The 24,550-nt window shown below is 43.9% G+C and overlaps 1 protein-coding gene across 3 annotated transcripts in view; it reads right to left on the bottom strand.

Annotated features, from left to right (window-relative positions):
- The window catches only part of syt7b (synaptotagmin VIIb), an 80,089-nt gene that overhangs the window by 22,645 nt on the left and 32,894 nt on the right, over window positions 1–24,550 (bottom strand). Inside the window, exons 3-7 of one of the 3 annotated variants that reach the window (XM_028955664.1) lie at window positions 20,567–20,646; window positions 17,928–18,062; window positions 14,884–15,039; window positions 11,622–11,972; window positions 7,695–7,814 (exon numbers count right to left, since the gene is read on the bottom strand). In XM_028955664.1, coding sequence (XP_028811497.1) covers window positions 7,695–7,814; window positions 11,622–11,972; window positions 14,884–15,039; window positions 17,928–18,062; window positions 20,567–20,646 — 842 coding nt within the window. The remainder of the gene's footprint in view (window positions 1–7,694; window positions 7,815–11,621; window positions 11,973–14,883; window positions 15,040–17,927; window positions 18,063–20,566; window positions 20,647–24,550) is intronic. The other 2 variants (XM_028955665.1, XM_028955666.1) reach the window with 2 other exon arrangements.

Genomic DNA, 24,550 nt, shown 5'->3' with positions numbered 1-24,550 from the left:
GCTGCTGCACTTAACATATGAGGAGTTCTGTGCACACACAGCCGTGTCTTTTTTGGAAAATAAATCCTGGTTTCAGTTACAGATTCTCACCAATATTCAGCAACCCAACATGTCAGACAGATTTGGGATGGAGATGCACAGATTGTGTTTTAAAAAAATAACAACGCATTACTAAGTCACCCAGGGGGGGATATAAGATAAGAAATAGTTATGCAACAGTTATGTCACTACATACCGACTCAAAAAAAAAAGAAAATGATAGCTTTTGCATAATGTAGTGGAGTAAAAAGTAAGATATTTCACTCTGAAACGTAGTGAAATTAAAGAAACAGGGAACCAACACGGGACCAGAACGTGAGCGCGTGTCTGAAGAAATTAGAAACCCCGTTGTGATTGGACGCAAGGAGGCAGGTAAGTTTCCTATGAATTAATATGCATTAATATGCGTCCCAGGTTGAATCGTGAAAGGGACAGGATGAGGGGGAAGAGCGGACACCAATCAATGACGGAACGGCTGGCAGTGGCCCTCTGGCCAATTTATAGGAGTCGCAATACCTCATCTCTGTGTTGCTCCCGGTCACATGGATGGAATCATGTGACAGACATACTGTACAGATGAGTGAAAAAATGAAAGTACAGTAGCGAATTACGTTTGCTTCATTACTGTCCACCTTTGATGAAAATATAATTAAACTAAAATTCGATTTTGTGGCATTTCACAGAGTCTCTCTAATTTTCAACACATACAATAATTACAGGCATGTTAGGCTTTCATCTGTCACTGAAATTGGTAAGTGAGGTAATCCTCTGTCAACTATAGAGGTGCCACCCGCATTATAGAGGTGCCACAGGCGCTAACACCCGAACATACTCAGGTTTCTTAACTATCCTTTCTGGCTTGGATGCCAGGCCATGCTACAGTGTCTACCCAACCGGTTTCATCTGGCCTTTGGCTAAAGCTAAAAGAACTCTGTGGGGCGAGCAGCGGTGCAGGGACTGGGGCACATACTGGTAATTTGTCACAATTTTCAGACACCACAACGCTAAGGACCTTTCGAGTTGAGGGTCATTCGGTGTGGTTCCGGAATTCTGGGTAGAGCTCCTCGCAGGTGATGAACTCTCTGCACACGTTTAAGAAACATGCGCTGCCGCTGCCCTTCCAATTAGTGTGAAAGAGTGAATCGATATTTCATCAATGATTATATAAGTTACACACAGATAACAATGGACAGATCAACCAAATAAAGTAAATATGGGACAGCATAATTTCCACTCCAGTTCAATCTGTAGTCTCTCAACATCACCCATGACTCTCAACGTCACCCATGATCTGTCCTGCCGACTTGGGCCTGAGCGTACTGAGTCTCAGTACGGAGAGAAACACACACACACACACACAGAGCATCTGACCTTCTACTTCATTTACATTTAAGACTTTGAGCTTGTTGCCCTTTTGTCTCCGAAATCTCTTTCTGATTCCCCCTTGACTTTCTTAAACTCTCCAATCTCTTAAACCACAATCTCTACAAATGTGAACCAACTTTCGAGAGCCCTTTAAATTGCCGTCAGTAGGGCTGTTAGCGTAAAGGTTCCCTCCAAGTCCTCCCAAGGTTGCACTTTATTACATTTTTTTATGTTCACATTTGTCAGATGGCCAACTGCACTGTCCAGGGCAATTATAAAACAGAAGTGTTTAACTACACTTATACAAATCCAGCAACAGATCCAACATTTTTCTGGATTTTGATTATCACTCCAATGTTGTATGCATTAATGTCATTACCAGTTCAATTCAATCATTTTAATCAAAGGACAATATAATTTCAGAAGTATCACATATTTGGGTGAATATGAAAATGTGTACGTGTGTGTGATTTATATTATTCTCTAGAATTATTATAATGCCTGTATACCCTTTAAATAGCCCACGTTCCGTCATCCCTGCTGATGAAGTCTAAGTTAATTCATGAAGTGCCTTGTCAAATTCCGAAGGCGAGTAAACACAAACACGTCTGCTCTACCTCATTCAAGCTTTAAAGCAGCGCGTGGGTGGAGGATCCTGGAGGGTCCTGTCAAAAAAGCCCTGCACGTAAAGCATGGCATATATATGAGATCCATGACAATAAAGTCAGAGCAGCTATTCTTAGCGCGTGCAACAATTATTAAGTTATGATTTCACGAGGCCCACATTACTGCATAGCACTACCATGTCATTAAAGATTTCAAGCCGCGCAGAAGTGCACTTTTGAGGGAGCCGTAATTGAGCTGTGTTGATGTGGACGCGGATACTGGAGCTCTCTCGGCTCAGAGAGGTAACTTTTACTCCTGGTTTCCCTGGACCAATATCCACTCTGCCCAGTGCTGCTTGCATTATGTTGATGCACTTTCTGAAACCCGATTGATTTCAGGCAGCTCCAGAGGGACAGGGATGGTTCAATCATTATCTGTGGCATGGCATACTATCGAAATTCATCTCTAAGTGGGTCACGTGGTGTGCAAGGGAACAGGGATACAATTATTATAATACGAGTGCTTTGAGTACAAGAGCTTTGATTAACCACTCGGTTCCCTGTGGACCAGGGTGCCTTCTCCTCTGTTCCTCAGTTATATGGGGCCAACCCTGTCATTTTAGGTTCCTGTATCACTGTCTTGGTGGAACACCAGAGGGCCATGCATCTCGCTGTCCTATCCAACTGGAAATTATTACAGATCTCTATAATATGATTCTGTGTATAATGGTAATTATATGGTCTAACAAATGATAACACCTTCTATGAAAGTATAATCTATAATATACCAAATTTCATTCTTAATACATTACAAAAAATCCCCTATCTTTCTGAATTGTCTAACCCAAACGTGATGTTTATATACACGTATGGTCGGGTTGATGGCCATTTTTTCGCTGGTACTTGTGACTAGTGACATGGTGTATTGCAACAGCAATAAAGGATTCATCATCATCATTATCACCTCCACAATGGTCAATATTGTAATATATTAATCATTATGAGTTATAAGGAATTATAATTTGCATTATAATAGTTCATTGAACTGATTGGTTATGCATATTTATAATGTTTTTAAACGGAATGTTCTTTAAATATATCTTAATGAACTATAAAGAAAGTGTTGTCATGGTAAGCCCTATGGTAAAAGTGTTACCATGGTGCTGTACTGTACTGTCAAAAATGCTGACAGGCATGGTGAGTAAAAATACCCAAATCTTCAATATTTATATACCTTTATGTCAAGTCACACACTGACGGGCATGTGTCTGAGTCACCTTATGTCTGTCTGATGTCCCGGGCGGCTCTGGTTCCACTGTCATACTACATTGTTTTCTCCTTCAGTCTCTAAAGGATCTATCATGTTCCCTGTCCACTGGCCCTCTACAAAAAAAGATCAGTAGGTGGGAGACGTCCAGACGTCCAGTAAAATATCTGGACAGAGATGATTGAAAGAGGTCATTAGTCGGGCAAGGGCACTCCGCGGCTGCTTCACTGAGCCCCACACTGTGATTAAAGACTGATGGTTGACAGATGTCCAGTAAGACTGCATAGAGGATGGAGCGGTTACAGTTTCTTCTTACGTTGAATGAAGGGTAGGTCAAGGCAATGTGACAATGCCATGCCTATAAAACATAGTCAATAGCAGCTCATAAAGTGCTTATGGATCCCATGTGACAATGTAGAATTTAATTAGACGCTGGAGTAGTAACCACAATGTTGAGTGTTGAGAACTATGTTGGTGTGATATTTACCAACTTTAGAAGACAGAAATAAAACTGACTATTTTCATCTGGCTTTGTGTTTTATCATTAAAACAAGTTTCTTTAAACACATGGGTGCCAATATACATAATGAACAATACAATTTTGTTTACTGTAATAACTTTGCTAATTCTAGAGTATTTATGACCTCTTCATTTACACATATAAAGAGATTCAAACAAGAAAACTTTACTTTACTTTACTTTACTTTACTTTATTTGGCAGACGCTTTTATCCAAAGCGACTTACAATGGGAAGACACCAGCAATTCTCGTTCGATTTCTATAGAATATCAAGTATACAAACTAAGAGCCCTGATAAGGCTTAGACTTGTCATTGAAGAACATGCTCGGAGAGTGTTGGGTGCTAGACTAAGAAAAATTATAATGTATTTATACATTTTGTATTTGTTTGTTAAATGTGTATGCATGTGTATGTGTTAAATTTATCTGTAATATTTTTGGAATAAGAGGGTTTTCACCTTCTTCTTAAAAGTGGTGATAGTCTCGGCTAGTCGTGTGGAGGAGGGTAGGTTGTTCCACCAGCCAGGGACAACAACGGAGAACAGACATGATTGGAATCGGAGACCCCGTGAAGAAGGAATTTTTAGTCTCCTTTCGTTTGCCGATCTGAGAGAGCGTGTAGGAGTGTATCTAGGTAGTAGTGTGTTGATGTAGAAGGGCGCAGTTCCATTTACAGCCCTGTAGGCAAGCATCAAGGATTTGAACTCAATGCGAGCAGCTACCGGGAGCCAGTGGAGGGAGGTAAGGAGAGGTGTAACATGGGTGTATTTTGGCTGATTGAAGATGAGGCGGGCTGCCATATTTTGGACCATCTGGAGTGGTTTTATGGTGACTGCAGAGGCTCCAGCCAGGAGAGAGTTACAGTAGTCGAGTTTGGAGATGAAAACAGTGTTTGCTTCCTGTTTCTTAGAGAGGAGAAAGATGTGTGTATGTGTGAGTTAGTGTATGAATAAGTGAGTGAGGGTGTGTTCCAATGAGTGGGTGAGTGAGTAATTGATTGTGAATGTGTGTGAGAGAGCATATGAGTGAGTAATTGATTGCAAGTGAGTGATTGTGACAGAATATGAGTGGCTGTGTATGTGAGTGTTTTTGGGACCAGTGGTGACCTAGCGGTTAAGGAAGCGGCCCCGTAATCAGAATCAGTTGCCAGTTTGAATCCCGATCTGCCGAGGTGCCACTGAGCAAAGCACCGTCCCCACACACTGCTCTTCTGCTCCCCACTGCTCACCAAGCGTGATGGCAAAAAGCAGAGGACACATTTCGTTGTGTCACAGTGTGATGTGCTGCAGTGTTTCACAATGACTATCACTTCAATGACAATCACTTTACTTTCACTTTCACTTTGAGTGAGGGTGAGTGAGTGTATGAGTGACTGATTGCGAGTGACTGTGCATGTGAGTGAGTAACTGATTGTGAGTGTGTGTGAGTGAGAATGTGAGTGAGTAATTGATTGTGAGTGACTGTGAGAGAGTGTGAGTGACTGTGTATGTGAGTGAGTGAGTGAGTGAGTGAGTGTGTGTGATTGTGAGAGACTGTGTATGTGAGTGAGTGTGTGAGTGACTGTGTATGTAAGTGAGTGTGTGAGTGATTCTGAGTGACTGTGTATGTGATTGACTGAGTAATTGATTGTAATTGACTGTGATAGTGATTGAGAGTGAGTGTGTGAGTGAGCATGTAAGTGAGTGACAGAGAGTGTGAGTGGCACACTATGTGAATGAGTGTGAGTGAGTAATTGATTGTGAGTGTGTGTGTGTGAACATGTTAGTGAGTGACTGTGAGAGAGTGTGAGTGGCTGTGTGTGTGAGTGATTTTGAGTGTGAGTGAGTGTGTAAATGAGTGTGTTAGTGAGTGATTGTGAGTGACTGTGAGAGAGTGTGAGTGGCTCTGTGTGTGAGTGAGTGAGTGAGTGAGTGTGTGAGTGATTGTGTATGTGAGTGAGTGATTGTAATTGAGAATGAGCGTATTAGTGAGTCACTGTGAATGGTTGTGTGTGTGAGGGATTGTGAGGGAGTGTGTGAATGAGTGTGTTAGTGAGTGATTGTGAGTGTTTGTGAGAGTGTGAATGGCTGTGTGTGAGTGAATAATTGATTGTAATTGACTGTGATAGTGATTGTGAGTGAGTGTGTGAGTGAGGGTGTTAGTGAATGACTGTGAGAGAGTGTGAGTGGCAGTGTATGTGAGTAATTGTGAGTGATTGTGTATGTGAGTGAGTGAGTGAGTGATTGTGAGTGTGATTGAGTGTGTGAATACGCGTGTTAGTGAGAGAGTGTGAGTGGCTCTGTGTGTGAGTGAATGTGAGTGATTGTGCATGTGAGTGAGTGATTGTAATTGAGTGTGTGAATGAGCGTATTAGTGAGTCACTGTGAATGGTTGTGTGTGTGAGGGATTGTGAGTGAGTGTGTGAATGAGTGTGTTAGTGAGTGATTGTGAGTGTTTGTGAGAGAGTGAGTGGCTGTGTGTGAGTGAATAATTGATTGTAATTGACTGTGATAGTCATTGTGAGTGAGTGTGTGAGTGAGCGTGTTAGTGAGTGACTGTGAGAGAGTGTGAGTGGCAGTGAATGTGAATGATTGTGAGTGATCGTGAGTGTGATTGAGTGTGTGAATAAGCGTGTTAGTGAGAGAGTGTGAGTGGCTCTGTGTGTGAGTGATTGTGAGTGTGTACGTGAGTGAGTCTGTAATTGATTGTGAGTGTGTAAATAACAACATTGATTTCTTATATAGCCCAAAATCACATACAGTATGTCTCAATGGGCTTTGACAAGCCCTACAGTTGACACCCCCCACACGTGACCCTTGAGCGTGTTTGTGAGTGATTGTGTATGTGAGTGTGTGAATGAGTGTGTTAGTGAGTGATTGTAAGTGACTGTGAGAGAGTCTGAGTGGCTGTGTATGTAAATGAGTGTGTGTCTGTGTGAGGGAGTAAATGAGTGAGTGTGAGTGATTGTGAGTGAGTGTGTCTTTCTGAGTGAGTGTGTATGTGTCGACTGTCTACTGTGTGTCTCAGAGTGCTGTAAGGGAACGGCACCGCATTTGAGCGTCAGACAGAGGCGGGTGTATTTATAGACGGGTGTGAGACGCCAGGGACCACGCTGCCATATAATGAGCAGTACGCCCCCACCAGGCACTCCGTCACGACACTCCAACCCTCAGATCAAGTCCTCCCTGAGATTCAGAATCCAACACACGATGCTCAGGGACCAAGAGAAAAAAATGCATACGTTAAAAAAAGGGAATAAGAAGAGGAATAATGCATGTACAAGAAGAGGGTGAGAATTCATGATGAAACGGCATTCCGAGTCTTGACAGGCTGGCTACTGTAAAGACGAGTTCCGTAGGCACCAGGATCTGATGTGAACAGGCAGTCAGCTACTGAGTCACTAATGCGCTCCTTCAAAATAGGTCATTTCATGTCGAGTCTCTGATAATGTTGGTTAACCAGCCAGGACATCTTCCCGCCCGTGAGAATGGGTGGGGAACGGAGCAGCGCATTCTCACCACCGCACCTGATGCTCTACTGCACCGCCCGCACCGTTATCCTTTATTCATGCTGCTGAGGGCGTTGAATTGATGTTAGGAGATCATGCTGGGGCAGTGTGTGCAGACCCGATTCCCATTACGATTTAACTACCCGCCGCACAAAGAGCTTCGTCTCCGAGCTAAGCACCAAATCCAGACGGTCACACGGGCCGGATGAACAGCTCCCATTGGTGGAGGCTCACCCTCTCACTCGACCACACATAACAAACCATTCCAATCATTTAAATTGGCCAAAGTAACTCGACTCTCCGCAGTGTGAGTGTTTGTTCCGTCCATATAACAATTTTATGTTCTTTAATTCAAGCACACACAATGTACCCTCCTCATCCCTCCCCGCCGTTTCCTCTCGTTCTGCCATACCTCTTGTCGGGAGGTGGTGTTTCTTGGCCCGCTGGTGCCTCTTGCAGATCAGGGAGATTGGCAAAGTCATCTTGTTCAGCCAATCCGATCGCCAGGGACAAAACAACCATCTTCCCTTCTCTGCCAGGCAGACGCGGTGGTGGAAATGCAACACAGACAGAGATAAAAATAGTCATACGGTGAGATGCCTCGTTAACACCTCTTGTTAACTCATTTAGAACGTTTCATTACAAAATCTTACGAAAGTGATAAAAACACACACACACACACACACACACACACACACACACACACACACACACATATTGCCCTCTGGCATCACCCTGAAGCTCTTCTTTTCAAAATTCACTCTTGGTGCATCTCAAGCTGCGAGGTGAGTCATTCTTTCCCGGGACTCTGCTGCGCTTCACCTCCCTCCCTTTCTCGGGTTCTTCAGAATCTTCAACTTTTTCCTCAAAATATCCTCAGCTTCCTATTAAAATCTTCTCATATTGCATTGTGTCGTATTGCACCCACCTCAGGTCCCCTACTTTGCAGCACTGACTTTATTGCAGTATTGTTAATAGACTTGATGAGCAGTGCCGGACTGCAATAATTACCAGAGGCGCAGTTCTGCTAAATCATCCTGTCCAAGGTCAAACCAAGGCTATTCATCACGACCGGCTAGCCAATAATTCGCACTTCCGCCCCCTTTGATCCATTGCTTCCATCGATGTGAAGGGAATATTTGTCTTTTAGTCCTGCTATAGTGGTCCAGTATTTGTATTGCCCTCCACTCTGTTTTCTAGGCCCTAATGAAATATTTGCATTATCACTTCTTTCCAGTTCTCATGATTCTCTCTCCTACGTTCCGTCCGCCCATCCCACAAGAGCATATACACAGCATTATATATGTAAACACCACATTACAACACAACATTAAACATCACTGACGGAGGAGCTGAATCATGTTGTGTGAACACTTGATTCTTGAATCGGACTTATTACCGCCAACGTGCCATTGAGGTGCCCTTGAGCGAGGTACCGCCTTTCATGGTACCGCCTTTCATTTTCACTTGACGTGTTGGAGCAAGAATCTGACTAGTGACTGACTAGGGTCAAGTCAGAGGTCAAAGGTTGTGGGTCCAAGGAAATGAAAACCAATGAACTGGCACCGCATGGGATTTATGTGTCCACACCAGAAATGACTCAGACGCCTTCGAGGCTGTGAATACATTTCAGCAGTTCAGGAGTGTTCAGGAAAGCATCTGCTGCTCACGCCACCTGACCCCTTCAGAGGGTTTGTGGAGTTAACGGCTCAAAGGGTCTTGTGGCACATGGGGGGCATACAGAATACAGGGATTGCACACCACAAACCCAACATAAATCAGTGATGGTCAGAGAGCGCACAATTAACAACTACAACAAAGTAACATATAAACAGGCACCAAATCCAGCCTTAATGTTTTGCTGACCTTTTTGGTCTTGGATTTCACAAAGAAACATTGCAAAATGGACAAAGGTCAAGGAAGGAGCTTTCCAGGGAGCGACGTGCGCATGGTCACGCCACGCAATCAATCACAATCAATAACCGGCACATAAGCATGCGAACAAAGAGGAATCGGTAAAGTGTGTCACTAGGGATGCGTAATCACCAACAAATCGATTACAGCAGCCAAAAAAAAACAAAAGGGTGCCAAGAGGCGCTTACCTGCCCTAGAACAAGGCAGATTGATTACACTGAGAGACTTTGTGGGGATACAGTAGGTTCTTTTTAGCCCCGGTAAAAATGACATCCATAGGCTGGACCAGAGGTCGTCTGAATGAGAAACGTTCACCCCAGGGCTCCATCTTTTAACAGGCTTATCTACTGCGGCAGGGAGGTCATGGGGAAGATGGGGGTTGGAGGTCGACTGCAGATTGCATTTTGGCTCCTTGGAAGTAGGAAGGAGGGGCGGTGAGGATCATTTTTTTTCCCCCCACCGATTTTGCATGTCTGTCCTTTTTTATTTTTGTCCAACTTTGAAGATGAGCTGTGGTGCAGGGAGACGCTGGGTGCTTCAAGTTGTTTTCGTTCAACTGACTATTGACAAGGCAAGAGATGGTCCTTCTGCTCCACAAAATCACCAGGAATCTGCACCATAGACGGCTCTTCTTTATTATTCAGCAAGTACATGGACCCAGGGTCTGCAGGATCTGCAGACGGGTCCTTGGGATTTTAAGTTAAATATAGACATGGCTCCGGTAGTTGCTACACAGTCCATATGTCGAGACGCTTTCCTTCCCCTTCCCTCAGTCCCCTTGCTCAACGCTTAACGCCTGTCTCTTTAGGCAGCCTGTGACACTGGCAGTCCATCCTCGGGGTAATGATGCTGGGGACAGAAGATCAATGCGCTGCGAAGCTAACCTGCTTCCAGCCTCAAGACGCCGCTGATTAGCCCCCCGAACCCCAGACAGAGGTGCTGAGAGTAGGTGTGCGAATCAACTAACTCGCCCTTTTCCGGCTGTCGCTCAAAATAAAACATCACAACGCTTAACACACACATATGTATAGCTTGTAAGGACAACTGTGTGTAAAGTTTGTATTACCAATGCTTAGGTACCTCTACATAACAAGACTTTAGTAGGCCTACTCCTAAAATTCAGTAATCGACAAGTGATGCAATCTAGCACCCCTCCTAAACTGAGGTGAAATTCAAATCTCGCTTTCTTTCTTTCCTTCTTCCGTCTCTCTTCACCCCTTTCTCTTTACGTCGGGGTTGAAATATAGTTATAGAGAGACTTGTATTTATAAGTACATGATCAGAAGAACAACACAACTCGTTCGATGTATGTTTCGATGAACATGAACAGCCAATGAGATCAGTGCCGTGCTGAACCGATCACGTGGCTTTGAATAAAAATATAGTCTTGTCATACACTGCACAGAGTGTAGGAGTAGAGGCCCTCATTCTGAATCATCTTGATGACCTGAGCTAAGAAATGATCAAATGCAATGGAATAAAACTATTTTATGTTTTGTTGCACGGAATGTAATACTACTCACTCAATTGTATGATCGGTGTCTTTCATTTTTAAATGTGACTGACTGTCCGATAATGCAAGACCTGTGCATGCTACTGCCTCATTCTTTACATGGTTCTGTTTATTCTTGTCCAGACATTTAGCAACATTAAACTGGTCAGTCATTTTACACATTGCAACAAAACATTCAATGATTTGCTCTCATTATTTGACAGTAAAACATGTTCACGTCTATTAATCTTAACAGAAATACGGATTAAATTGTGACGGACTAACATGACTGATCCTTTGTCCATGCTTTCTTTCATAAATGTGGCCAAGCTGCAATGTCACAAGGGTCAAATGTGAGAGCTGGTGCTCATATTGCGGCCGAGACCTGCTGTCTTGTCATAAAGCCCCAGTGCCAGGTTATTAGTGTGATTAATTCAGGCCTAACCATATTAGGTAGGCAGGGTCAGGGGTCTGATCCTCAACAAACGCCCCTCCTTGTTAAGCCGGCGTGGTGGAGTGCAATAGCAATGACGTGTATCTTTAATTAACTTGAGACAAACAACTCAGCCTCGATGAACTGCAGAAAAAGTGGATAAACCTGAAATTGTGAAGGGGTGACTGGGAGAGGGACAGAGGGAGAGAGAGAGAGGAGTAATCCTCTCTCCCTGCGTCTTTCTCTACCGTGGAGTGGGCAGGTGTCAGCAGCGCACAGAACCCAGACAGATGGACAAACAGAGAGAGACAGCAGGGCACACAGAGACACGGAACATAACCAGCCATGAGAAATAATGAGCAGGAGTATAACCAATGTGATCGCAGCTAAGAGATGGCGCCGGCGGGCTTAGAAAACAGCGTAGACGCCACATTAACAAACGACTATATTACACGTCAGGAGCTGAAAAGAGGAGGTGGGAGAAAAACAAAAATACTCACAGGAAAGACTTGACGTCCAGGCCTCTGGTGCGAATCTGTCCCATTATGTGGTCCCAGCTGCCTGGATTGGAGCGAGATCGCCCTCCTGCGCCGCCCCTGTACCGGGAGGCCCCTGCTCCAGCCGGACTACCACGCACCCCCCGCGGACCGCCCCGATGCCCCCCGCCGCCTGGTCCCGTGTGCAGCTGGCCCAAGCTCTGAGACGTGACCGGGGGGTCGTTGGGGCCCGGCGGGGGCTGGTGGGTTAGAGGCTGCTGGAGGCTTTGCTGCCTCACCAGAGGCCGTGGGCGGGCGGCCGAGGATGGGATGTGCTCCAGTGTGGAGGCAGAGGACAGGGAGGGGTCCCCAAAACTGTCCGAGGTTGTAACACGAAACACGAAAAAGTAGTGGGTGGGGGGGGGTTGTCCATTGAACCAAGAAGGGCAGTTGCAAAAGATGTTAAAGAAACAGAAATAATGAAAGCCAGGAGAAGGTTGATGGGTCGAGGGCAATATGGTAAAAATAAATACAATGGTACAGAATCACGGTGTGGAATGGAGCAGATAATCGGGGAAATGTAAAGAGGCGGTCCAGAACAGGGTCATAAGACATCGTTTATGGAGCACGAACAGGGGAGATGAGGGGATGGCGGAAAACAAGAAACAAAGAAAAGTCAGGCGGCAGAACTGGCAACCGTTTACTTCTGCAGGTTATTTCAGCACTAACCTGATTAAAATATTTCTATCACGCAAAGTTGTTCGTGGAGATAGACAGGGTTTTTACTGAATGTATTTTAATGTTTGTAATTCCGTCCATTTTGATGGACAGAAATATAGCAATTGGAGAAAAACATGGTACAGAATGTGCAAATAGAACTTAAAATCAACGCTCATTGGTTTGGAAGTCAAAAAATAGCACTGGTAGCTTTTTAAAGATGGTTTTACTGTTTTTACCAGCATGGCCAACAAAAAACACAACTTGAAACGATCAAACTTGCTGATATTATCAGTGCGAAACATAAAAATACCATAAGATATTTATGCTAGGTAGTCCATCAGCTCACCATCTTAAGATTTTCATGTTGTTTTATTCAGCAGGGGCCACGGGGGTCAGCCAATCACAGATTTTGGCTGATTGTAAGAGATTGTAAGATTTTTGGATGTATTTGTGTCCATCTCTGGAAGTTTAACCCACTGATGGATTCAGCACATGTTGAACAACTTCAAATCAGCTTAATCAGGTAAAAAAAAAAATATATATATATATATATATATATATTATTTTATTTTATTTATTTATTTATTTATTTATTTTTTACATGTATTCTTACCCATTAAATGCTCTTAGACACACTTATCTATCCCCCAGCTCTCCCATCTTCTGGGCAAACATTAGCCACCCTAGACAGCTAGTGCCTCCCATTTCCCGTGGCCTTTTTCCTCCATTTCTAGCTTTCAATTACCTTCCCCTTTTCACCGTCACTATCCCGAGCCTCCCTCTGTGTCGTGTCCTGTCGGTTTAGTGTAAGAACCTCGAGTGAACCGCTCAGGCTGAGGCTGACGGATTTACGGCGTTCACGCTGTGCTGAAAAACATGCCTCGCTCGGCCCCAGTGTTGTAATTCTTGCCGGGCGCTCAGAGGGAGGCGTCTCAGATGGGCCCATTTGTAGACTGAATTAACGGCAGTAATAATTCTCCCTCTTTTTTCAAGGCGCACATGTGACGAGGATGTGTCGTGCGAAGCTTGTGTATGGAATCGACTGTAGATGAGGGTTGTCTGTTTTGTGAGCTTGAGCGTTATGTTAGATGGGAGTTATGACCGCAGGCAAATGTTAATTTAGATGATGGGCTAATCACAATAATCCACAACAATTATTACGTATGATGGAATAGCTATCGCTACCATGCTGGTACAAGCAACCAAATAGGGCAGGAAAATAAAAAAAAATAATTTGCACAAAATGTAAACAGCAGCTAGTAGCTTGTACTACCTACATTACATTTTGCTGCTATTAGAATTTGGGATTTTGAGATTATACAAACACTCAGTATAGCATACCTTCTTTTAGTCATTACCAAAGATGCCATTTTGTCATCATCATTTGGTTTTGTGTATAAAACAATAAATAAAATGCTACAATGAAAAGCTGAACAAATCACTAAAACAAATAAAATTAACCAAAAAATAAATAAAGGACTGAGCTACAAGAATGAGTGTCAAAGGCATATGACATAAAGGCCTTTAGAACTGAGAGAAATGGCTATGCTGTCATAATGTGGAGGGCTGCCTGACACCTCTCTAATGCTGAAATGTCACACCTAAAATTTCACGTCACTCGACATCTCGGTCAAAAGACCATTTTACAATTACAAGGGATGAAAAGGAAGATCGGAGATTATAAAAACTTCAGCGGAAGTTTTTCAAGGCCACACTTGAAATGCTGTGCTGTGACCTCTCTTTTTTGCTGTGGCTTTAATTTTTCATAATCAAAATTTCTCACTATTTTCTGACTCAAAGGCTTTATTAAAAATCCTTGAAACTCACTGAAACCTTGAAAATCTAGCAGTGGAGGATTACTAGTCAGTGTAAAGAACAAAAATTGTCAACTGAATCATTATATAGAGGAAGTGACTTCAATGCAACAATGAAAACAATTAGCAGTATTTATAATCTTTACAATCTATTTTAGATTAATATTTCTAATCATAAATTTACAAAGCCAGTGTTATTGAAAGGAAAAACTACTAGAGGAGGCTGACTGTGAGCAAGGTAACACAGCTCTGTGTCCAACACATTCGCTTGTTAACCAGACCACAGAACATGGCTTACGTTTTGGCTGATTTCATAAACAGTGTCATTTTTGTCACCTCCTTGCAGTAAAATGACATGAAAACGTAAAACAGGTGAATGGAACTGACATGGAATGAAAAAAAATTAACATGTTTAAATGTCTCAGAGCTAATCTAAGTGTTTATTAAGGTATGCGCTTTAAAATTTGTCATAAAAAGAAAAAGAAAACTGCTACATTTCAGGTGTCTTAAATTAGTATTCAGGTGTCTAAAATTAAATTAGTATTCTTTGGTTTTATTCGTTTGTATTTATTTTTCGAATGGGTAAAGTCCCTTAGCGACCCAGCATCTTCACAAACACAATATTATTTTTCTCTTCGGCATCAGCTTTCTCCAGTTCTTAAAGAAAAAATGAATAATATTCTACCTCCCAGAAAAAAAAAGATATAGCATATTACAGCCATGCACCTGAGCCATTATTCCCTGCCACTCACTTGCTGGGCCTCAGGCCTCCGGAGTGCAAGTGGCTTTGGACCGTCTGCCATTTCCCCGACTTGCTGCCCCCTGCCACCATGCTCCTTACGCTGTCGCTGCGGTTGGGACCCCCCCCTGCCCCTCCCCCTCCTGCCTCACCCTTCTCCAGCGTCCCACTGGGGGATCGGAGAAAAGCAAAGACAGCAGGGAGAGGTAGACAGAGAGGGAAAGAAAGGGAAGGTGGAAGAAAGAGAAAAGGTGGACAGCAACAGAATAAGTGCCAGTGTTCCAAGGGCCTCACAAATGGAGTGGCAACACGAGCTAGGGGCGGTGACGCCTTATTTCTTAGTCCTTATGAGCGCACAGGTGGGCACCCGTGAGGGTCTAGCAGGTCAGGGGGGTGTTTTTGTCCTGGGTTAGCTGAGAGAAGGACTGCTGCTCATCTGGCAGGCACTAGTGTTGAATAGCGCTGTGCATCAGCTCTGGGTACCAGTATGGCAGGCCTTTTACCCAAGTACAGCAGCACTCCGCGGTGCCTTTGTCTGTGCATGAAGGCAAAAAAAAAGTAAAAAAAATAGCACTTGTACTCTGAGCCCGAAACACAGATTTGAAGATTAAAAAATGAGAGCCTGCACTCTTCTCCCAATTAACCCAGACCAGTGAACTGCACACCTGAACACAGACACTGTGTTCAGACACTGAGGACTGAGCACAGAAATCACAGCGCAGAGCAAACACGCCATGGCCCGGCAAGAGACGCATCTAAGTGCAGCTGATTCACATTTTTTTAGCACAGAAAGGCACACTGAAAGGAAGATTTAAGCACCTAGGGCTATTAATACTGTGGTAAATTCTGTACGGGTCTCTAAACTACTGGCATCTTTAACAAAACGTGCAAGTGATCTTCATGAAAAGATCAGCACAATGAAAGGAAAGAGGATTGATCGGCTACGCTTACACTGGTGTGATCAAAATCTTTTCTATGGGTTCTTGTTTTTAGACACCGAAATGTTGCACCTCATTTGCTTATGAGGCTTAAATGGATTAGAAAAAAGAAATCACAACTTTTGCCAATAAACCCTAAACATGATATAACATGATATTGATTATAAAGAATATCAATAGCAATCAAAACATTTTGTTAGCATGAAATGTAAACAAATATTATACTGATTTGTAAATCTCACAAATGTATCCACTAATAAAAAAAAATAAAAACTGTGAAATTCACTCGGTTGTATAAAAATGATAAAGAAACTTACAGCCAAAAGTGAAAGTGATGCGGGGTGACGGTCAGAAATAAAAGTCCTCCTCGACGTGCCAAAAACACCACACCACTGCCACAACAAAGCAACCAAAACAGAGCAACACAATAGCCAAGTCCAACGGTCAACCCTCTAGAACGAAGCAAGAGAACAGATAAAGCAGAGAGGGGAGGGGGGTCACAGTTAGTTCCCTGGTGCCGGTGTCTTTACTTTACTTTGCCAACATGCTCTGAAGGGTTGAGGGTTGTCCGTCTCCATGGCTTATTACCCATGGGCTGGAGGTTGGAGGTTAAGGGTTAGGGGTGGGTGCGCTGGCAGGGCTGTACTGAACCGGGGGCTCTTCTGCAGCGTGCTGGGGAGTGTCGGGAATGTAAAACTACAGTACCTATCAGATCCGGGCGTAATGGGAGTGTGGGCTCAGATGTTGGGCAATTAATCGCGCCTCCATGAACGGGAAAGGTGGGCAGCGACGGCCTCGGCGTGCCAGACTTTCGGAATCTATTACCGTCTCCTTTCAATTAGCTGCTGATTTATCCTGGGAGTCCGCCGAGAGACTGCCCTCTTTCCAGATAATGACTTCAATTAAGCAATTAAAACGTGAGGCCGTACATGACACGGCTAACCCCCCAGACCTCCACTGGACTGACGTCACCCCCCAATATTAGGGAAGCTGGATACCGGCGGGGCCTGGGTACAGTGAGCACGGGCCGCCAGTCCGCCCAGATGGCGACGATTAGAAAAAAAAAAAAAAAAGCGGCGGCGATGGATCTCAGCGGGCGACAGCTACAGTACGTGGAGAAGCGTGGAGCGGCTGCGAGCGCGACTGAAGTGGGCTGTTTGCTCCGAGGGGCTGTTCAAATTGACCTTTCGCTGCGTAAACACAGACAGCGCAGCGCGCTCAGTCTCGCTGCTCTGAAAAGAATCTATAATAACGAGGTGGTCTCCTCATCCAGGTACGATGTGGGAGTCTAACTTGTCCCGGCCGAGCCACACGGCATGCATGTGAGGTGTTTCAAAGTGTTTGGTTTTTGTTTTGCTAAAAAAGGGGTGTCCAAATCCAGCCCTGGAGGTCTTTGGCCAAGAGCGTTCCCCATGCATGTTTTATGGATTTTTTGTTTGTTTGAGTGTGTGTGTCTATACCGGTCTCATTAATTGCAGCACATTCTCATTCCCATCTCATCAGACAAGCCTCGTCCAGTGTTTACACTCAATGGATGCTAATACACTGGCGAGATATAAAAAAATTAAATCAGAAATGGTATCTCACTCCCTTTTAGAATACATTTACATTTACATTTGCAGCATTTATCAGACGCCCATATCCAGAGCGACTTACAATCAGTAGTTACAGGGACAGTCCCCCCTGGAGACACTCAGGGTTAAGTGTCTTGCTCAGGGACACAATGGTAGTAAGTGGGATTTGAACCTGGTTCTTCTGGCTCATGGGCGAGTGTGTTACCCACTAGGCTACTACCCTACTACCACCCAGCATGAATACTATTCTTCATGAATACTATTCACGCTGGGACAATGTTTAAGGCTCCTCCAAGGAAACCTACACTGACCCAAGTATTTCTTTTTTCTTTGTGTGGTTTCACAAGCGGCACGTAAAGGTTGCGCTGTTCTTAAGCTCAGGCTGATCCCCAGGGCTTATCCTGTGCACCCCTGTGTTAGCATTCGCTAAGGTTACGGAGCGACGGCTCGGCCGGGGGGGCGTCTTGGGCTGCCTCATTAACCCCCTTCCTTTACAGCCCTGCACAGAGAGGAGTGGTCCCTTACCAGCCACAACCGAGACTCACTTGGGCGTGAGGCGAGGGTCTCCGTACGGGGCGTAGGGGGACATGTTTAGGAGGAACTCCTTGGGGGGGTAGGAGCTCCAGCGCTGCTGCACCGTGCTGCTGTCATTGTTATTCCAAAAGTCCCTGTCTAGATCGCTGCGACCAAAAGAGAAAGGCACATCAGAGAAATAGCAACTGATTACAGCGGGAGGGAGAAAAAGATATATACAGTACAGGCCAAAAGTTTGGACACACCTTCTCATTTAATGTGTTTTCTTTATTTTCATGACCATTTACGTTGGTAGATTCTCACTGAAGGCATCAAAACTATGAATGAACACATGTGGAGTTATGTACTTAACAAAAAGTGGAGACCTGGCCTCCACAGTCACCGGACCTGAACCCAGTCGAGATGGTTTGGGGTGAGCTGGACTGCAGAGTGAAGGCAAAGGGGCCAACAAGTGCTAAACACCTCTGGGAACTCCTTCAAGACTGTTGGAGAACCATTTCAGCTCATAGAGAGAATGCCAAGAGTGTGCAAAGCAGTAATCAGAGCAAAAGGTGAAGAAACTAGAATATAAAACATGTTTTCAGTTAGTTCACCTTTTTTTGTTAAGTACATAACTCCACATGTGTTCATTCATAGTTGTGATGCCTTCAGTGAGAATCTACCAATGTAAATGGTCATGAAAATAAAGAAAACACATTGAATGAGAAGGTGTGTCCAAACCTTTGGCCTGGACTGTACATTAAAAAAAAAACAGATGGGTGGGGGAAAGGGGTAGAGAGAGAGTCACAACAGAGCAACAGAGTTCAGATAGTGACAAGAGAGGGAAGCACAAAGACAATGTCAGCGCTGAGGGACAGCTTCATAAATTCCAAGGTCTTTATAAGCACAAGGACTATACAGCAAGTCTATTTATTCAGCACACAGCAGAGTGTCCTGAAAAAGTGATGGTCTGTGAAAGAAAGCACATTAAAAACATTAAGACAGCATCGCTGAACTAGATATAAGAGCCATCATTCTTATTGTAAAATGTATGACAGGTAGGAATATTTCCATTATTTCTCTGCAGAGAAAAAAATGGTTTGTTGAAAATAATAATAATAAAAAAAGTGATCTGTGAACATCTTCAGAAAGGCTTCAAAAACAGGATAAAATTTACTACAGAGGAAAAAAAAACTAACAAAAACAGCAGATGAAAAAATCTAATAATCAAAGCTATTAGACAGTTTATGCTAAAAGAGAGAGAAAAGCTAACAGGAATTAAAAGATGAAATAGCCATAAAAGTAGGTAAATATGAAGTAATGCATAGCGAATCTCTCTGACTTTTTCATCTTGGGCCAATCAGAATGAGTTACCCAACTCTGAAGGAGTATAGGAAGTCTGAGATAAAATGTGATTAAAATGTAGATGAGCCGGTTGGCGTCTCGGAGTGTGAAAGATTTTCTTGTAGATCTTTGATACTGGGCTCAGTGACACTACTCTGCAGCGACTCTGCTTCTCGCTTACGACATTAACTGGGGAGAAATCTGCGGCCGGGACAAGGCCTGCGCACCAAAATCTGGCCTTGATGAGCAGAGTGACGTGACTGGACTCCTAACTTTTGCAAACCTTCATTTTGAGGAGGATCTCGTATCGCTGGTAGGCCTGTTGAAATATTGGCCAGAGGCAAGGTAGATTGTGTAAGATTTTGGCCCTGTGAGCATCATTCTCTGCTCGGTAGAGTAACCCCCCCTGTATCTACAATGGACTGTTTCCTTGACACTTGGGTAGCTCATAAAAATGCACTTGTCATATCCGGCTTAATGATCTTACATGCATAATGGCTATTTGAATCAAAGAGTCGTTGGTTTGTAGGGGGGAGGTCCACCTCTGGTAAGTAGCCAGCCTTCCAAGCAGGAATGATAATGCCCATCTTGGGCGAATGCTTTTGCTTAATTAGACTCTTGCTTGATTAATATTCGGCATGCACAAGAGCTGACTGTAAGGCCTAATGGTATTAAATTTCCTCAGGCCTGTCTCTCGACTTGAGTCGTGAGTGTGTTGCATGCACTCAGGGGTGTCACAGCACTTGGAGCCTTATACTTGACTCATACTTGAAAGAGAAAATGGGAAAGGGCCAGAAACCCATGGAATGGTCCTGCACATGTACTTCTACAACTCCCAGTAGAACTTCATAATCATCCTGCTGACAAAGACTCTTGTCATAATGTAGCTTTTAATAGTCCTTATAAGTTCTGGTCTTTTCCTGATGCCGGTTCAGACTTTAATTTGGTATAATTTATTTTTCCAGCATTTTATGCCTACAATCTCATTGTATGCATAAAAATATTTATCGCAATAAAAACAGATAAAAACAGACTTATTGCGAGTACAACAGTATACACAGTATACCGTGTATTGAAATACACAGACCCCCCATAGTGCGATGAAAGATATACTGAATGTGGTGTGGTAAATATCATCACTTGCGGTGTATTGACAGTGTACGGCACTCAATAATAGTTATACATATGTAGAGGGCTCTCTGCTTGTGTCTATGCTCGTGCTCCATTCCCTACATTAATAATTAGTGTTAAATAAACAATGGTAGACGATCGCCTGATTGGCGGTAACTGGACCACACACCATACCTCCTGAAGCCCAAGCACCTACTTGATGGCTTTGTTTTCCCCACGACCTCTCGTCGAGTCTGGGGTACCTGCTGCTTCCACTCCTGGCTTGTTCCTCATCCCCTGCGGAACAATTGGAAGCAACGTGTGCAGAGGGGGGAAAATGGAGAGAAAAGAGGAGGATGGGGCGGAGAGAGAGAGAGAAGAAATAAGTCACACATGCCGCTCCAACTCCTTTATACCATTAGGAAGAATGGCCCATTTCTGTCTGCACAGGCTGAGCCTTTCAATTACCATCCAGAAAATAACATCGGCTTCCAGCTAAATCAGCCTTTCAGGATTAATTCTGATCGGTTGACTCGGGCCGCTTCGTTAGGTTATCGTTAAAATGAAGAGGTGCACATTTCTACACAAAAGGTGATTACATCATTTCCTGTTTCGTCTCTTATGACAGCTACCTCATCAGTCATCTGATTAGATTTTCTATCTGTTGGGCAGAAGATTTATTATACAATCCCTCGAAATCCATCACCTGCCAAAACCAGTGTGAAATATGAGAAATGATTGGAAGCGTTGGCAGACGGGCCCCGTTTTGGACAGGGCCCAGAACGCGCGGCCCGTTTCCAGCGCCTAATTGAGATTCAAACGAACGAGGAGCCGTGCCATCGCAATGATCCTTCCGCAATCACGCTGACGGCCAACACAAATACCCCCTCCTGAACAAAAGGGAGAGCGCGCAGCCAGTACCTATGCCGCAGACACACACAACACGGACAAACACAGGAGCGACCATAAATCCCTGCCGCGCCCCCTCGGTTGGGCTCTGTGCAGGACGCTTCTGGACGCTTGAAATGATGAAGGGCGAGTGTTGCAGGGAGCTCCGGCTCTCTTCAAACACGGTGAAAAATCTCCCCCGCGATTCTCCTGACAGCGCCATTACAGATGTGTTAAAGTGGCCGCAGATGGAGGGGCTCGTCTCCGCTCGCTGTAGACAGGTGGAGCATGCTCCTCAGCTGCGACGCCCCCCACCACCACTTCCCACCGCACGGCTCTCAGTCTAACGTCCCTACAATCGGCCCTGTTTCGATTCAGAGAAAATAACAGTAGATTGTTCCTCGAAATGACAGGTAGTATATCTAGAGCCATGGAATATATGTTGAATAGCACTGCTGGCCTGTACTCGTGTTCATTATACACTCCGAACGACATGAGAATGAGGTCTGTGCCCTCGGTTCGGACCCTTGGCCTCATTTTAATAGGCACCTTGCATCAGCAGCAGCAGCAAACGACGACACCGATGTCCATACCACCCACCTCCCACAAGGACTCGCTTTCACATAAATACACATGTTCAAAAGAGTACACACGCAGACATCGCCACACGCCCTGTGGTTTCAAGGGGGAAGGAGAAGGCAGGATTCCTGACAGGGATGAGTACACTATCAAGTGCAGCTCATCTATCATTTAATGCTCCCATAAAATCGGGGATGGAGAGAGGGGACAGATGAGAGAGGGTGAGCCCATTTGAGAGGTTAGGTGGCACTGGAGAGAGACGGAGGGACGGGAGGGAATGCACACAGGGAGAAAGGCACCATGCATATGACTGAAAAGGAAAGATGAAATAAAAGGGCGGGTGGCAGTATGAATGAACAAGTGACAGCATGTGGGGCGCTTTCAAGCAAAAAAGCATACAAAGAGAGTGAAAGTAATGGGAGATGAGCTCCAAAAAAAAAAAAAAAAAATGGTGCACATATAGATATTTTCATCTGGACATGCCTGACTTGCACTCAATCATGCAAGTGAAGGGTCCAATGCTAATCGCAAGATTAATTGACTTTGCATCCACTTTTCCACTTACACCACAGACAAACAGAAAAACTGGATTCATACATAATGCTGAGGTGGACCTCAAAATACACTAACATTGCAGCAGGTAATGATTAGCAAGCTAGCTGGCTAATGCTGTGTTAAAGCTAATGTGATGAATATTTGACCAAATAGTTTTGGCTTTATGTAAGTTTGAGCTTTATGTATGGTTGTCGACTTTGGCCATGTGACTAGAGAGAGATTTATTAAAAATGTGTCTTCTGGTTGCAGTTGGCAATTTTAGGACAAATGGAACATGATTTGTTTCTAAACTGAATGGAACAGTGTTGAAAATGCTGAACTAGCCTCAAACCACCTTTTTTGGCATCACAATTTCTTTTTAAATGCAAAACAAAATCCAAAGTAGAAGTAGGAAACTGACAAATTTCTCGATTGTACAGAATTAATCTAAATAAGCAGAACACAGCATATATAGGTCTAAAATTCACAATATGAGAAATGTCTTTAGTCTATTATGTGAAAACATTTTGCAACCAGACAGCCATTCACATTCTAAGAAAATGAAATGTATTATAAACTCTTTAACTAAAAGGGAAAGAGTCAAAGTGTGGAGGGTATGAACTGTTGGGCCTGTCAAAGCCAATTGAGATATATTGTATGATTTTGGGTTCAATAAGGAATAAATGATGGTGTGTTTAAACACTGAATGCTTTGAATTACTTAAATTTTTTTCTCAACTTAAGTGATGAGATGACTAAGACAGTACACAGTACCGTTCTTTATACTCCCCTAATGTGTATTTATAAGACAACTGCAGCATTTACTTGTTAATTAGACCTAAGTTAATGAATAATTTTAGCCTGTGATATATTGTACTTTATACCTGAGATGAATTATGAATTAACCTGGTAATTTTTTCAAGTTACAGTTATTAAGTGTGGTGGTTTACTTGCAGTGAGCTCATTTTTGTGCTAAAGTGGTGACATCTGTGGTTTGCAAAAAGACCTTACAAACATGTGCTTATTACTTTGCACTGCTGAAAAAAATATATTACTTTTGTGAAAGTGAAGTGATTGTCACATGTGATACACAGCAGCACAGCACACGGTGCACACAGTGAAATTTGTCCTCTGCATTTAACCCATCACCCTGAGTGAGCAGTGGGCAGCCATGACAGGCGCCTGGGGAGCAGTGTGTGGGGACGGTGCTTTGCTCAGTGGCACCTCAGTGGTACCTTGGCGGATCGGGATTCGAACCGGCAACCTTCTGATTACGGGGCCGCTTCCTTAACCGCTAGGCCACCACTACTTTTTACTCAGCCTGCTGATGGGAAGTGCATACTGATGTTTCTCCAAAAACTATTTATCACACTGACTTAGTGTTTCCACGTTGTGTTTGCGAGGGTCGTCTTCCCAGACTCCACGAATGAGCATCATATTTGCTAAGCTAGATCTCCGGAATAAAACAAGATGAAGAGGGCAATGTGACAAGGACAAAAAAATGTAAAGCAGAAAGGGACCTTTACATTTGGAAAACAGGTGGGCAGAGAGCGAGACGATAAGGGAACGTTGACCAGGCTGAGAGAGAGTAGGAGTTTGCAGAGAGGAAAAGAGATGGAGCGATCAACTCGGAGAACAACGGCGAGTGGGCTGGAGTGGGTGTATGTGGGTGAGTAAAAAGAGGCACACACATTGACCTCTACAATCCTGCAGGGTTATTGCAGTTATGAATTTGATGTTTGGGTTTTTTTGGGGACTCAAGTACCCTTTTACTACTCTTTCTATAGAAGTCTAATCTTTTTGCATGCAATGATGAAGTGCTTCTAAATGAATTCTGACATCACAAAGCAAGGAAGAGAGAAAGAGCTAGAGAGAGTTTTTGCTGAAACTTTTCCTTCACTGACTTCTGTCGGGTGATACACGACAGCCCAGAACAACGTGGGCATAAACATATGAATCATTTGTTTCCCCATAAGGGCCCAATATGACGCATTAGGTGTACAGAGGCCTCCAAGTCTCTACGGGCATAAAGAGATGCTTATGTAATCTCAGCAAGCACTGAGATGTTTCCTTCACATCCACACAGCTGTGTAGGACCGTCCACGAGGAGATGTGTGCTTTGTGAATATGTGTGGAAGGAAAACGTGAGCCTTCACTGTGTCACACCTTCCAAAAAACACCAGCCACACGCCACACAAGAC

This window comes from Denticeps clupeoides, chromosome 16 (genome assembly GCF_900700375.1).
Source record: "Denticeps clupeoides chromosome 16, fDenClu1.1, whole genome shotgun sequence".
In the NCBI taxonomy this organism is placed as follows: Eukaryota; Metazoa; Chordata; class Actinopteri; order Clupeiformes; family Denticipitidae; genus Denticeps; species Denticeps clupeoides.
This window is presented reverse-complemented; position numbering and strand designations above follow the sequence as displayed.